Genomic DNA, 14,883 nt, shown 5'->3' on the forward strand with positions numbered 1-14,883 from the left:
CCCCATCCTTTCTTTCTCATTTTTCTAAAAGATCACCATCAGCCCTCAACTTCTGTTATGTACCTGCCTCTCTCTTCTCCACACCAAATTAAGAAGGTCACCAACAATCTCCCCATGATCTCTCTCCCCTCGGCCTTTGTACGGAGCCCACTCCACCTGGAATGCCCTCACCACCTCCAGCTTCTTCACCAGACTAACTCTGGTGTTATTTTCCAAAATTTCATTAGTGTATTGATTTTACCATTTGCTCAAATGTGTACAAATCTCTCAACTTCTTCAGGCAAAATGTTTCCATCAAGTAACAGAACATGATGTATCAGGTGCTATTCCAAACTGAGGTAGAGAGAGCTGAAGGACAAATGATCTGCTATTTATGTAATTTTTTTCCCTCCCAAAAATGTGCAATATTTCAATGACTTTCTGGGCAGAATGGGGCTGGGATACAAATTCTCACTCCTATGGGTCCATGCATTCTATTACTCAGCTATAAGAGAAATGTTTTATTTACAGAAAACAAAACCAATTTGGGACACGAGCTATCACTGAAAGGTCTTTCCCACACAGAGGGTCAATAGTTTAGCACCTAATTTATTTTAGATGGATTTCCTTTTCTAACAGCAGAAATTGCAGTTGTACTTCATTTAAAAAAAAATTATTATTCTAGGCAAGAAGGCAGATATAGGTTACGTCACAACTTCCAAAGCAGCCTCCACAGCTTCATTTAGCTGATAAGAACTTGCACATGACCTTTGGTCCTTTGCTTCTGAAAGCCAGGTATCCATCTTTCTCCACCCACTTCCAGAAAAGCAGAAAATGAAGGTGGAGCCATCCATTTTGAACTGCAGGGGCACGGGTTTAAGCAGTTTTCTTCAACAATATACATTCCTCACTGAGCTCCTGGATAGAAGCTCTGGGCTTTGTAGAGAACCACAGAATAATGCTAAAGCCAGGAGCCTGGGAAGCAGCGTTTCCAACAATGTCTGTGCTTCTCTTACAACAGAAGAGCTCAGGGAACTTCACCCACAGCCATTATGAGAAGGGAAATGTACTAAAAGACAATAATACCAAGCTTAGAATTACTATCAAAGTTTTAAACTCAGTGCCCTCAGCCAAGATTTCCCGTAAGACCGACAGAATGGACTCATTTCTGTCCCCACCCTGCTCATGCTGTGTCTTGCTGTAACATGCTGCCGTGCACCACAGCTAACTGTTCTCCCAGCTATTTGGACATGGCAACAGGGCCCATGGGTCTGTGAAAAAGGCACCTAACAATGGTTGTCTTTCCTGGAGTGCTGAGTTCATTGAAAAACATTCCCTCTAAAGTTTCAAGGCCAGCCTCTATCGATAATAGGGAGTATACAGTGCAGTAATTAAATACCTGGTTTTCAGCAGCCAGAACTGGGATTCAGACCGTTGTTTTGTACTAGCTGAGTAACTTGGGGCAAGTCACCTAACCACCTTTAAGCTCTTTAAAACTCCTATCAGACCTCTTATCAGATTACTACTTGTACTACCTCCTTCCCCCACTTTAACGGAGCTCATTCCCACCTCAGGGCCTTTGCACCAGCTGTCCTCTCTGCCTAATACACTCTTCCCCAAAGTTTCACCTGGCTGGCTACTTTTCATTACTCAGATATGAGTTCAAATGTCAAAAAGTCACCTCCAGGATCCCATAAACATAATATTGAGTATGTAAGTGCATATTGTGTAATTCCATTTACATAAAGAACAAAAAGGAACAAAACCAACATATGGTGGTGTAAGTAAGGGGACTAGTTACCCTTTTTAGGGGTGGAGGTAGTGACAGGAAGGAGCACCAGGGGTCCCTCTAGGTTGCTGCTAAATGATTAGTTTCTTGATCTGGATCTGGTTACCTGGGCATGTTCAGTCTGCAAGCTCATCAAGGTGTTCACTTACATTAACTACACTGTTAGTACATGTGTTATATTGTAATAGGAAAACTAAGCCAAAACGAAACAACCAACTTGTCAAATTGGTTTTCCTTGATCATCCAATCTATACCCAGCCTCTTGACAACTGTTTCATTTCCTCACAGCATTTGTCACTAGCTGAGATCATCTTCATTATTGTTTATGTATATACAATCTAGGCCTTCCCCACCCCCATTAAGATATTGTGACCAAGGACTCTACCTGCCTTAATCACTACTCTGAAATAACAGTGCCCAGAACAATACTGAATTTTAAATTTATGTAAAATAAAAAAGGGATAAAGGGGGCCCTTTAAGAATATACCATCAATTCAAAGTCAAAACAGCGAAGCCAAAAGTAGAGCAAGTAAAATATTTCAATGACATTAAGGGTTAGGAATATGTGCCAATGTTAAATTTAACAATGGATAGGGAGTAGATAAGGTGTCATCCTATGAGTACCTTGGTGAGAATGGTTCAAGTTACTTCTCAAAGCAGAAACTGGGTCTTTTATATCTGTACACCCAACAGTTTTGCAAAAGGCCTGGTATAAAATAGGTCTGAGCCAAAAGCGGCAACAGATTTCTGAGATACTCGGTGAGGATCTTAAGTTTTGTTGAAAAAGTGGGTCATGTACAACTACTGTGTGCAATGGGCAAGGGAGTAGGAAGGCACAGCAAAGTGAATTAGATGGACCACAGGCTAAGAAGCATCCCAGAACTTCAGAAGAATTCTTTACAATTCCCAAGCAATACTCACCTATTTGTATTGCCAATTGTAAGATGTTTATAAAGAAAAAAATCACAATGGGTCAGTGGTGCTAGCTGGATGTTATATAGTTACGACTGGTATGCAGGCTTACATTCTGAGGTATTTTCACGAAGAGCTCTACACTCATCAAGCAACAGCCTAGTGTAATGCAGATTTAAACATAAACCTTTATTCTATAATCAGCTCTGTCACAAACTCTCTTTACAACCTTGAACAAGTCTTTAAACTTCTTTAGGGCTCACTTTTTCTACATGAAAAGAGTTGGACCTGGACACTATGCACTATTTCCAAATTTAAAAAAACTATTTTCATCATTTAAGCCTGGCATTTATAGGAAACCACATCATCTACAAGTATGTAAACCAAGCTACCAAATGGAGTGAGGATCCTTCTACCCAGCCAAACCAAGGGTATCTATCCTGAACCAGATTTTCTAGAGTGTCATATTCAGGCTTTCAATTCTTGGTTAGGTAAGAAGCCCTGTCCTACTTTAGTTAAACACTTGGATTTCCCTGCACAACAATTATTTCCTCTGCTTGAGTTTTCACTGCCCTGGGCCCCGTGTTTCTCATCAATTCAAGTCTACACACAGCACCACAATTCTTGTTTTTTCTAACACTTAAATAATGAATAGGACTTCATCACCTGGAGGTATTCTCTTTACTCTATTACAAGAGTTATTAGTGATTTTAACTAGGCAAATCCACCATTCCTTTTGCTATCCCACCATGCTGTCAAGTGCCTATTGAGGATATTACAGTAATAAGTATTAACACCTTTTAAATTTACATTTACAAAAACAGAGAAATGAGAAGTCAGGAAATGAAAGCAGGGGAGAATTTTTTAAAAACTTGCAGATGTCATAATTAACCAAAACTTAGAGTAACTCAAAAAATTAGTAGCTATCTTTTAAATTTCCTTTTAAACTATACTATGCATATCCTGATTAAAATTGCATTAGTGATAATTTGCCTCTCATCAATTAAAAATGGGAAAATGGACATGGGCAATGCTCTGCTGTGACTGTGCCCCCACACCATCCTTTCTTTAAAAGGGAGAGAGATTATCTTTGGAGAGCAAGTCGAGGGGCTGAGTAAGTTCTCCAAGGGTCATCACCAATTCACAACTCCCCAAAAGCCTTCTGCCTACTGCACTCTTGCCAACTGCATAAGGTAAAATCCCAATAGCTATTCAGCATTCACCACTGGCCCACAGGATTTTATTCTCTCTAAACAAGGAAAAAAGTGGACAGAGCCAATGCTCTGATGATGTGTTTTAGTGACTAATTTCTCACTGAAAGAAGGGAGAGAGGGTTTTGCACTTTTCTCCATGGCCCAAGCATTTCACCAACTCAGGCGTCCCTGGAGTGTTCAAAATCAGGCAACCTGCACAAAGTTCACTCCGGGAGGCGGGTCACTAACACCAGCGAGGCTGGGATGGCTTCCTAGGCTTGCTCACCATACGGCCTAACAAATGCGCTCAGGGACAGCGACGTTTCAGAAGCACAACTTAAAAACCTCAGGCTTCCAAAACCCGGTCGGAGGAACTTTTCCCAAACTTGCAGGCAGCGCCGAGCACGGTGCCAGGCGCCTTCTGCGAGAGGGAACCGGCGGCAGCGACTCCTGAGAGCCGGGGGGCTCACACGCCGGGGCGGCCCGGGCTGCCGTCCGCCCTTGGTCCGGCCCCACACCCAAGAGGGGGCGCGGGGCTCCCTCGGGCGCCGCGGGCGCAGCTCCGCGCGTCGCCTCCACAGGTGTGGCTCCGGAGCGGCCGCGCACCCGGGCCGGGAGGGGGCCCGGAGGACGAGGGGGCCAGGAGGGCGGGGACAGGCGGCCCCCGCCAGCGCCCTTCCTGCCCCGGGGCCCGCTCACCTGGGACCTGGAGGCCAGGAGCGGGGGCCGGAGCGCCAGCTCTCTCAGAAGTTGCCCGGCCCGCGCCGCCACAGGGGACGCCATCTTAAACAGGAAACCGGGCGCCGGGGAGCGGCCTGAGCGCCGGCGGGGGCGGAGGGAGGCGGGGGCGGGGCGGGGCCCGGCCGAGGGGGACGCTGGCCGCGCCCCCGGGTCCGCGACCCGCGGCCGCCGCGCGCGCGCGCGCGCGCGCACCTGGCCGCCCGGTCCCAGCGGTGCCGGGCGGCGAAGCACTCTGTTCTCCCTCTCCGGCCTCAAGTCGCTGTTAGCATTCAGAGGCCCGGTGGCCTGTCACTATGTCGCCCCGGGCTACAACAGTGAGAGAAAAGCGGTCGTGGGGTTGAAACTGTACCTGGGGACAGACAGACAAGCGCACGCTAGCCGTTACCTGAGGGCTCAAGGGACCGGCCCACGGAGCCGGCGCCGTCGAACGGAGACCGCAGGGCTGGTCCGGGGGTCGCAGACGCCTTGCCTAGGGACGCAGTGTTTGAGCAGAGGGTTGGAGGAATAACGGGAGGCCCTCCAAAACTTAGGAAGATTTTTTTTTCTTATCCTTAACTGAAGATCATTGCAAAGCTATTGAAGGATTTTAAGCCCAGTAATCACCGTTAGAAGAACAGACATAGGAGTTTACTGACTCTAAGCATAGTACATGTGATAAAAATGACTATAGCACATATGCCTAATATTTGCCAAGCACTTTACAAATACGAACTCAGTCTTCATAGCAACCTTTCCAGTAGGTACAAGTGTAAAATCACAATTTGGCAGAAGAGGAAACTGAGGCACAGCGAGGTTAAGTAATTTGTTCGAGGTCAGAGATCTGATAAGGAGTGGAAATGAGATCCAGTACAATGGATTCATGCTTTCTCTTCACCCTATTCAACACCATTTTAGAGTTGTTCTTTTTTTCCACTTATTCTTCAGCCTGTGATCATGAGGAAAGATTCAATGTAATAGAACTATAGCTGCTAGTTTCCTTCCTTCCCTCCTTCCCTCCTTTTTTTTCTTATTTTGACAAATCAATGACAGAAAAGTTGCAAGAATATTACCCCAAAATGCCAAAATATCTTTTACCCAGATTAATCACTTACATTTCACCCCGTTTCCCATCCTTAGTAGATATATAGATGCACAGATTGATAACCCACTTCTCATCACAATTTTACCTGTTAGATTTAACATCCATTGATTATTGCTTCAATCAGGTATTATAATGACCATCACAAATGGTTAATTGTCTAAGTCCATCTTTTTCTACATTTTTTTGTTTACATTCTTCTCTGAGAAGAGTTTTATTTTTTCCCACATTTCTTTCTTTACTCTTGTTTGCACTTGGAGCCATATGGACTCATGGGTTCCATTTTATTCAGAGGCAAATCTATGCTCTTCCCTATTACATATGCTCTGCTGCCTCTGAATGTGCATCATTGACTCTGAATGGTCACGGACCACAGGAATCCTTCAAGGAGGTCCTACTGCTCTTCTCATTTTGCCAGAGAGAGACCCAGGCTGCAGAGAGGTTATGTAACTTCCCAGAGTAACACAGCTTGGGATCAGACCCCAGAGCTGGAGGCTAACCACTCTGCTCCACATTGTTCCCTTGACATGAGTGCATCTGAAAGCCTACTTCAGCCATCATTACTCTTACTGGGTCTCCTACGTAGCCATGATGAAACAAAGACTCTTTTCAATGTTTGTAGGCTGAATGTTTAGATTTGGTGGGAGCTTTGATGGTCTCAGGAGAAAGCCAACCACCTGTAGAATTCAATCAAAGGCTGTTTGTTCAGATATTTCTATGTATGGTAAGGGAGTCAGCTACTATCACTTTTCTTTCAACAGATGCTGGAAGGGGTTTGAAAGGAGAATACATTCTATAAAAGGCTTCTTAAGACTGTCTTTGATGAGATGTTCTATTAGGGAAGATTTTTGGAAGTGGAGTTGGGAGAGACTTTCTGATTGCCATTCAAGTACATATGACAGTCTTTGACTCACTATCTGCTATTACATAACTGGAGACATTCCAGGTTAGGTAGCATTGTATGAGTTTTCCTGTTTCACTTGGAAGACTGGCTGGTATTCAACTTTGGGGCCCAAGTCTGTGTCAGCAATTCCTCAATGTCTTTACCCACAGTCTCATTCTGCCTTCTTTGTGGACATGGGGTTAGGAGAGATGGAGCAGAGGGGCACTGATACAGGATCTCCATCCAGTGCCTCATGCTGGGCCAGGATTAGAGGAGGTATATATACAATAAAAACACATAGGATGAGTCACACTTACTGAGTTGCTCCTAAGACTTCTCCCTATTTTCTTTCTCTTTCTTTTTTGCAAATAGAAAGCTCTTTGAGATCGGGCATTCTGCCAGAGTTCTGCACTGTGGTTTACTGAGACAAGCACTGGATTTTCAGTCAACTGGGATTAGATTCACAGCCCACCTCTACCCCTTACAAACCTGTGACCTGGGTAAGTACATACCTACTTCATAGGGTGGTAGTAAGTACTCTATGAGATGTTTGTAAAAACCTTGCACAGAGTAGGGCCCTAATAAGTCTTATTTTTCTTCTTTTAATAGGTTCTTAATAAATATTTATTTAATATCTAATGTGAAACACCAGAACCAGTCTGAGATGGGGCTTAGAAGGCCACAACACTTTGTAACTTATCTCAGTAGCACTCCAAAACTATGAAGATATATAAATGCTACATGAAAGTACCAAAAGTGTCTAAAGCAGTTTCCCCTAGGAAGAGAGTAAAGGTCAGTGACCAGGGAAACATTATATTTTTAAAGCTTCAAAAATACAGATTCCTAGACTCCTGTAGACCTAGTGAATCAAATCACATAGGCTGGGGTCTGGGATCTACATTTTAAATTATCTTCTCCAGAGCTTCCTTCACTTGAGAACTAAAAAAGCAAACCAAACCATAGTGTCAAACTCTCAAGAAGTTTCCTGGTAAATCAAGACACTCCACTTTCCTCCACGAGGTTCCTAAATGTAGAATGAAAATCTGATAAATTGTAGATGTAGGTAAGAACTGAACACTGCTTTCAGAAAGCCTTCCTTGACACACTGATACAAAAACCTATCTTCTACCAGGGATCTAGGTCAGCTGCAACAGGTAGAAGTGTTGACTAAGGGTGAATAAACATCTGTTCTATGCTTTTTCTTTATCAAAACTGCAATTATGGATTGCTTGAACAGTAACTATGTGGCCAAAGACAATAGCACTATAGAAAGTATTTTGTACTGGTAGTATCAGATTGAAGCACAGAGATAGACATCAGACAGAGGGAGTTTAAGCCTTGACTCTGATTTAAAAGTTCCATGACCTTGGGCAAGTTATGCAGCATCAATTATTTTATGTGTCTAAAGGGCATTATAATAGTGCCTCCTTTGCCAATGAGATGCAGTGCGAAGTGCTTGAGATTCCAGTGGCTGTTATCCTCCAAGCTGTCTTAATTTAACTAAGAAATCCTTTTTCATGTTTGTTTCTTTAATATTTACATCTGTGAACCTCAGTTTCCCCATCAGTAAAATGAAGGCCAAGTATGACAACATCTTATTTGAACTGGGAGTTGGCAATGTAGCCTTTTCTTATGAAGTTCACATACATTGGAAGAAGTCCTAAAATTCCATGATGAAACTTTGGATTTAGAACACCCTGCCTACACTGTTTCTTACTCAGTTAATCATTCCAGGAAGAAAAATAAAAACAACAGTAGGCCCCACACCTTCTCTTTCATCTGGCAGTACATGTTAGCAGTGAAATAATGTGCTCATTTTCATATCCACATTGATTACTCCAGGGGCCCTGGTTTGCAAAGCAGCATGTCATATAAAGCCTAGCACAGAATTAGTACATCTAGCAGTTCCAATGGTTGTTTATCATTACCTTTTCATTTAAGCATAAAAACCACTTGACAAATACAAACTCATTATAACCAGCTGAACTGAATAGAATTTTTAAAGAAACAACCCTAATTTTCATGAATAATGTATTTGAGTTCATGCTGCTTCATGTCAGAAATAAAAGATCAGTATTACAATGATGAAACAAAGGGCATTTGTGGATTTAGTTTGGTTATTATTTTTTTTAATGGACAATGAATTTCTTGAATTTACAGATGAAGAAAACTTTGGTCTTTCATTGTGTACATAGGTAATAGTCTGTTTCTGTTTGTGACAGCCATTTGAACCAATGCTTCAGTTGTATTATTTTCCAATGGCACAGAAATAACTTCCACTGTGCTAAAGTTATTTTTCCCCTCTTTGATAATGCATTAAAATTATTGATTGTGATGGCATTTCTCAGTAGCTTATTTGAATTATAAGGTGTCCAGAAGAAAAAAAATGTAAAATTCAAATATCTCCTCTGACAAAACTGCAGTGGCTCTAGAGAAATTCTATCTATATCCTGAAGAGAATTCAGGGGAGGCAAGTTTAGAGCAATGGTAACAGTCAAAGTCAAGACGAAAAAGAAAGAAGAGTAAGGAACACCATAAACCTAGAGAATGAGCAGTCAGGGGCAACGTCAGCTGAAAAGATTAAATGTGGAGAACAAGATGTAAGGATAGAAACAAGGGCAATGACATTCTGTTGGCAGGGAGTTTGCAGATGGATGAAGAAGATGGTAAAACAGATGAGGAATATTTACACAAAGGACAGTGGAAGGACATGGACTGAAAGAGAAAAATGACACCAGACTTTGGGAAAGAAGTACCCTTCAGAAATAAAACCAGCATTCCCATTGCAATCAGAAGTCATGGAATTTAGCACTTTCAATATTAAGACATCCTTCTTTTAAATACTAAACTAAAAATTAAAGGAGCATTCCATTTCGAACATCCTACATCATTAAGAAGGAAGCCGTGACATCAGTGGTCTTAACAGAATCCTTTTAGGAGGTTTTTAAAAAATGCCTCTTGGAGCCGTATCCTCCAGAAGTTCTGATTCAATAAGTATGTCTTGGGGCTCAGGGATCTGCATTTTTATAAGAAACTCTCCTACACACTTGTCTTTTTTGTAGGTGGTCTGTAGCTCATGGTTGGGTAAGCACTGACCCAGAGGTGGGACTCTGACAAGGCTAGAGGGAAAGGACAGAAATCGCCCAGTTCTCCTCATGTCTCTCATTTCCTTTTATATTTCTTATGCAACTTCTACTGTTCTATCCCTCCAAAATTAATTTCCTACACGAGGGCAAGGGGTATGGAATTAGGCTCCCAATGAAGTCTCCATGCTCTTCCCTCTGCCTGAACACCCTTCCCTGTTACTCACCAGGCTCAGGCTCTCTCATCCCTCCTGTTGCAGTCACCCCCTCCAGGGGGCTTCCCTGAAGGAAAGACTGGGGGTCAGCTCAGGGGTTACCACCAGACAGTTACTGCACTCTTGTCTGCCTCTTTCTTGAGGATTTTACAATCTGCAATGACAGGCACTGTCTTCTTCAATGTTCTTATCTTGCTCACAGTATAACACCTAGAACTGAATGACAGATAAATGGAAATGAAACTGGTACAAAAATCACCCTAATAAGAAAATTCAAAGATTCACTAATGTCTATAAATCTGTGAGTAACCCCGAACAAGAAAGGAAGTTGAGGCCCCTAAAGGGAAATAACCTGCCAATTGTCAACCTGACACTAGTGGTTTTTATACAATGTTCCTGGGTTCTTAGATGCCTTAGAGATTCCCCTGTCCTCTCTCCTCTCTCTCTCCCCCACACTCCCACACGCATTGAACAATTATGTGCTTCCTCAAAGATTTCTTACTATCTTGTGTTATCCTCACCACTGCCCTATTTTACAGACATGCAAACTGAGTTTTCCAGTGGACGGTGTTGCTTGAGGTAATGAATAAGAGGAGGCCAATCTAAATCAATCTGGGTTAGATTCTAGACCCATAATATCCAACACAATGTTTTGCAGTGATGGAATGGGCATATCTGTGCTGTCCAGTACCACAGTCATCATCCATTTATGACTATTGAGCACTTGAAGCTGGCTAGTGAAACTAAGAAAATCAAGTTTTAATTTTATTTAATATTAATCTGTGTTTAATTTTTGAATAGCCACACATGGCTAGTGGCTACCATATTAGCCAGCATGAGTCTAGGTTGTCTAGATGATGTACAAACTTTGCACCATCACACTATTTCTTTAAGGGTACCCTCCCATGAGTTCCAAACACAAGAATTTGGGTACCAATAGCTTATTAAAGGGATGATCCTAGGCAGCAGGTGAAGGAGTGGGAAAGTGAGTCAGAAAAGGTGGGAAACTAATAAAGGCTGTGTTAATTGGTTGTAGGCAATTAAGGTTCATTTTCTTAGGGAACACTCAGAAAGACTATGAGACAACACACCCCTCATAATCCCATTGAGGGCTGAAGAAGTGATCCTGTTTGTCCATACTCCCTCACCTGGTTTCTTGAGGGCTGTTCCTGGGGGCACGTGCATACCTCCCTGCACCCCCCATACTTCCAGCCTGCCTCTCCTGTGGGACAGTCACACCCCTTGGCTAGATAAAAACCTCAGGGCAGAGACACAAGTGCCAGAGGCAGGCACTGCACTGCAAAGCTGCAGGGGGCTCAAGGGAAATCAAGGGCAAAGTGGGGTCAGGTAAAACTATATTGCCTCTCCCTCTAAACTGGGAAGATTAGCTTATGTTAGTACTTTGTGGGAGAAAAGGGCACTTGAGATTATGTTGGTAAGAAAGGTTCTGCCATTTAAAAAAAAAGAAAAGACAAAGAGAAAAGCTTCCAAACTACATATCTATACTGCGCTCCTGCCCATTTTCCTGAGCACCCCAATTACTGAATTTTACCCTGTTCTGTATCATTTCTAGCTCAGCATGGATGCTCTAACCACCACTGCAGCCTGGACCCTGCAATGTAGCCATAAAAAAGCCTACCCTGGACTTTCTCAGCAGAGACGTGAAGACACTCAAGTATTCCCACAAGAGAAGAGAATCAGAGGGAACCTACACGTGTTTTGTGGGGTTTTTTTTTAAGAAGTAAAAAATACATTTTACAGCAGAAGTAGATAGAAGTGGTATAAGTAATGATTTCTTCTTCCCTAATAACAGGCTTTGTTGAGCTCCCAAAAAAGCAAACATGTGATTATGATGGAAAAAAATTAACTGAAAGCCAAGTCAAAAAAGGCAGATCAGCTTCTGAAGAGGGCACAGTACTCTGCAGAGAAAGCTGGGCAAAGAGTCCTAGTCTCTCCACCTAGATTGTCTGCTGGTCCCTATGGCCTTGGGCTGAAAGAATGCAGAGAACACCACATACTGTTTGTAAAAACCATGGCCAGCCTTGGAGGCTAAGGAGAGCTTAGCTACTTCAAAGAACCTGCCTAGAGAGATTTCTTCATACCACAAACCTCTGTAAATTTATTTTCATTAATTCTGTTTTTTTTAAAAATAAAGGAATAACCTTACTTGAGAGTTAGGGCAGGAGTTTCAACAAGAATGAAGCCCATAATACCACAGGGGAAAAGAATAGTGGTAGAGCAAAGTAAAAATTTTACATTCAAGTATTTCAAGTATCTAGAAGCTATTATGAAAATAAAACCACAATGATTAGCAAATGATGTGAATAAAAAGTTCAGAAAAGAAGAGGCAGGAGTGGCCAATAAACCATGGAAAGAAGGGGTACCTTTATTGGTTGCACTGAAAAAAATGCAAAGTAGAAGATAATAAATATTACCTATAAAAGTTGTTTATGATAGAATGCATATCTGAGGACCGCCGTTTGAATAAGCCCATCTCAGAGAGACCTGGGTGTCATCTTAGCTAGACTACAAGCACCCTCCAGAGGACACGTCAGCAAGCCACAAGCCCACCTGTCCCCCTGACCCCTCGTTCCCTCAAAGAACGGGCCAAAAACCTGCCCATAAAAAGCCTCTTGACCTGCTAGAGACCCTTTTCCTTTGTTCTGCTGGCCAGAACAGAGGGGTCCCTCTCAGGTTCAGCAATAAACCTGCTTGGACTGTTGAGTTCGCATCCCCTCTTTTTCTTTCATCTATCCCCTCTGTGTTTTTTTTTTTTTTTTTAATAAAAATGACGATGTGTGTACAGTGTGGAAAAATGAGTATTCTTCTATCTTGTTAGTGGAAGTGTGAACTGGGACATCCTTCTAGAGGCAAATTTGCCAGTGTGTATATACTATAGGCCACATGCAGATACCTCCCCTGACTTTCAGGGCCCGACCTCCCTCGTCCCCCCGACGCCGCAGCCCTCACGGGCCGAGGAGGCGGTCTGCGGGCGCCGCTCCCCTCCTCCATTCGCGGCCACCGCCTGTCGCCCCCACCGCTCCGAACTCCTGGGTTCGCGTCTTGGCCCCGGGAGGGACCTGGTCTCTCGGGGGCCGGTTTCCCCAGGAGCAGAAGCGGCGCCCGTGAGGGGCGCTCGGGGGGGACCCGGGCCGCGAGGGGACCCGGGCGCCAGGTCGCGGCTCCGTCCCGGGTGGAGGCTCCCTGCGGGGTCCTTGGGGAGGCGAGGGGGCAGCGGCAGGGCGACGGTCCGGGGCCGCGGGGCCGGGACACCTGCGGGGAGCCTGCGGCGCGCGGCCTCCCCCGAGTCCGTCTCCCTCCTCGGGCCCGTCGAGGCGCCTCCTGCACCGGAGGAGGCTGTTTTCCCTTCTCGGAAGCGCCGCCTTTGCACCCGGCGTGGCGGCAGCCCCGCGAGCAAGCGGCCTCGGTCGCCCCCCGCCCCACCCCGGAGAGGAGGCTGCCCCCGGGGCCGGGCCGGGCCCTCCCCCGCGACGGCTTATCAGCCGGCGGAGAGCAGCTCGGTCGGCGCCCTCGGCCCAGCCCCGGGGAGGTGTTCCGGCCGCTGGGAGGCGGGAGCAGCCCCTGTTGCGTCCTTCCCTGGAATTCCTGCTCCCCTCTGTCCCCTCGAAAGGCATCAGTGTCTTCCTAGTGGAAGAGGACCGCCCCAGGTTTTTGTCCATGTCCCTCATCTGGGTTCTTGCTTCGCGCTCCAGAGCTGCCGGGTTTCCTGGCACACGGGGCGCCCGGGCAGATGGAGCAGGTGAGGTGGCTGTTGGTCCTGGGACAGGGGCCGCCCGGGAGGGTTCTGGCTGTTCATCTTTTGTGCTTCTGTATTAAATTATTTAGGCATTAAACAAACAAAAAAAACCACATTGTGCCCTATGTGTTCCTTTCTCCCCGTGAGAGAACACACAGGGCACTACACGCTGAGGACCACTTGCGGCATATCCTCCGGAATGACGCCATCTCTGATCTGCCTTTATCTGGGTGGCTCAGGTTCCATGAACACTGACTTTTCTGGACACATTCCTGCAGAATCTGTGTCCCCAAGAACCTTTGGAGGAGGTTTTAGATTTAAAAAAAGAAAAAATTCTAGAGTGTGGAGAATCAAACGTTGGTTCTGGAGGGCAACTGTTGAGATGGTCCAAATAAGTTTGAGGTTCACATGACCTGGGGTATATGTTGAGTCCGTATCTTATGTGCTTGGTGTTGATGATTTGAAAGACATGTCAGTATTGATTAAATCACAGTATGTCTTTGGGGTTATCAATATTAAGTATAATACTTTGGTTACACTTGGGTTTACTGAGAGTGAAATAAGCTCATGTTGTTTCTGCTGTAAAATTTGTTAGAAAAATTAACTTGGTATGATGAAATTGTCATAAAAAATAAAAGAGATAAATGGGATAAAAGGTTTCAGTTAGACTCTTTAGAAACAATTGCATATGATTCTTTCAGATACTTAGTAGCTTAAAATTTTGGGTGTTTGGGTGGACTTCAGTTATTTTACTCGGTTTAGAAATTTCCTGGGTTGTATGATGGGGGGTCTACTAACTACCTAAAACATTTCTAAATAAAATAAGATACTAAAGCATTAATTATTGAGCAGTGGCTTCCTCTTACAGAGAAAACAAAATATTGAGGCCTATTAATAAATACATTTGATGTCACACCAAGACATTTTCTGTAAGAAAACATCTCTGTATGAAAAGTAGGATGTGTACTTTTGATAGAAGAAAGTTTTAAGAATGGATTTTATTGAGGGAAAAGAAAGTAACTTTGTCTTAAAGGAAAGCTGGCTATTTAAAGAGGGAAAACTTAAGACAATCTGAATTTAAAAAGAAATTGTTAATGTGTAATCGAGGTGACTAAAATTAAGATGAACTGGTTGTAAGGGTGTCAAAGGTAAACTTTAATATCAATAATGATCTTACATGAAACTGGAACTTAATTCTCTTTTATCTGCTAAAAGGACAAAGTTTTCCTAAACTATTAGTCTGCTTTTGATAT

General features: G+C 43.9%; 1 protein-coding gene and 1 long non-coding RNA gene across 6 annotated transcripts in view; one reads left to right on the forward strand and one right to left on the reverse strand.

Annotated features, from left to right (window-relative positions):
• The window catches only part of SUCLG2 (succinate-CoA ligase GDP-forming subunit beta), a 578,416-nt gene extending 573,717 nt beyond the window's left edge, over positions 1–4,699 (reverse strand). For all 5 annotated transcript variants that reach the window (XM_073230875.1, XM_073230874.1, XM_073230876.1 and 2 more), the window contains exon 1: positions 4,573–4,699. In XM_073230875.1, the coding sequence (XP_073086976.1) occupies positions 4,573–4,656 (84 nt within the window). In that variant the 5' untranslated portion in view covers positions 4,657–4,699. The remainder of the gene's footprint in view (positions 1–4,572) is intronic.
• A 91-nt stretch (positions 4,700–4,790) lies between these two features.
• On the forward strand, positions 4,791–12,610 carry LOC140848137 (uncharacterized). Its single transcript, XR_012128683.1, has 3 exons — positions 4,791–4,928; positions 6,948–7,075; positions 11,447–12,610. It is a non-coding gene; the product is annotated as an uncharacterized lncRNA (long non-coding RNA).
• Positions 12,611–14,883: the final 2,273 nt, after the last annotated feature.

This window comes from Manis javanica, chromosome 3 (assembly GCF_040802235.1).
Source record: "Manis javanica isolate MJ-LG chromosome 3, MJ_LKY, whole genome shotgun sequence".
NCBI lineage: Eukaryota > Metazoa > Chordata > Mammalia > Pholidota > Manidae > Manis > Manis javanica.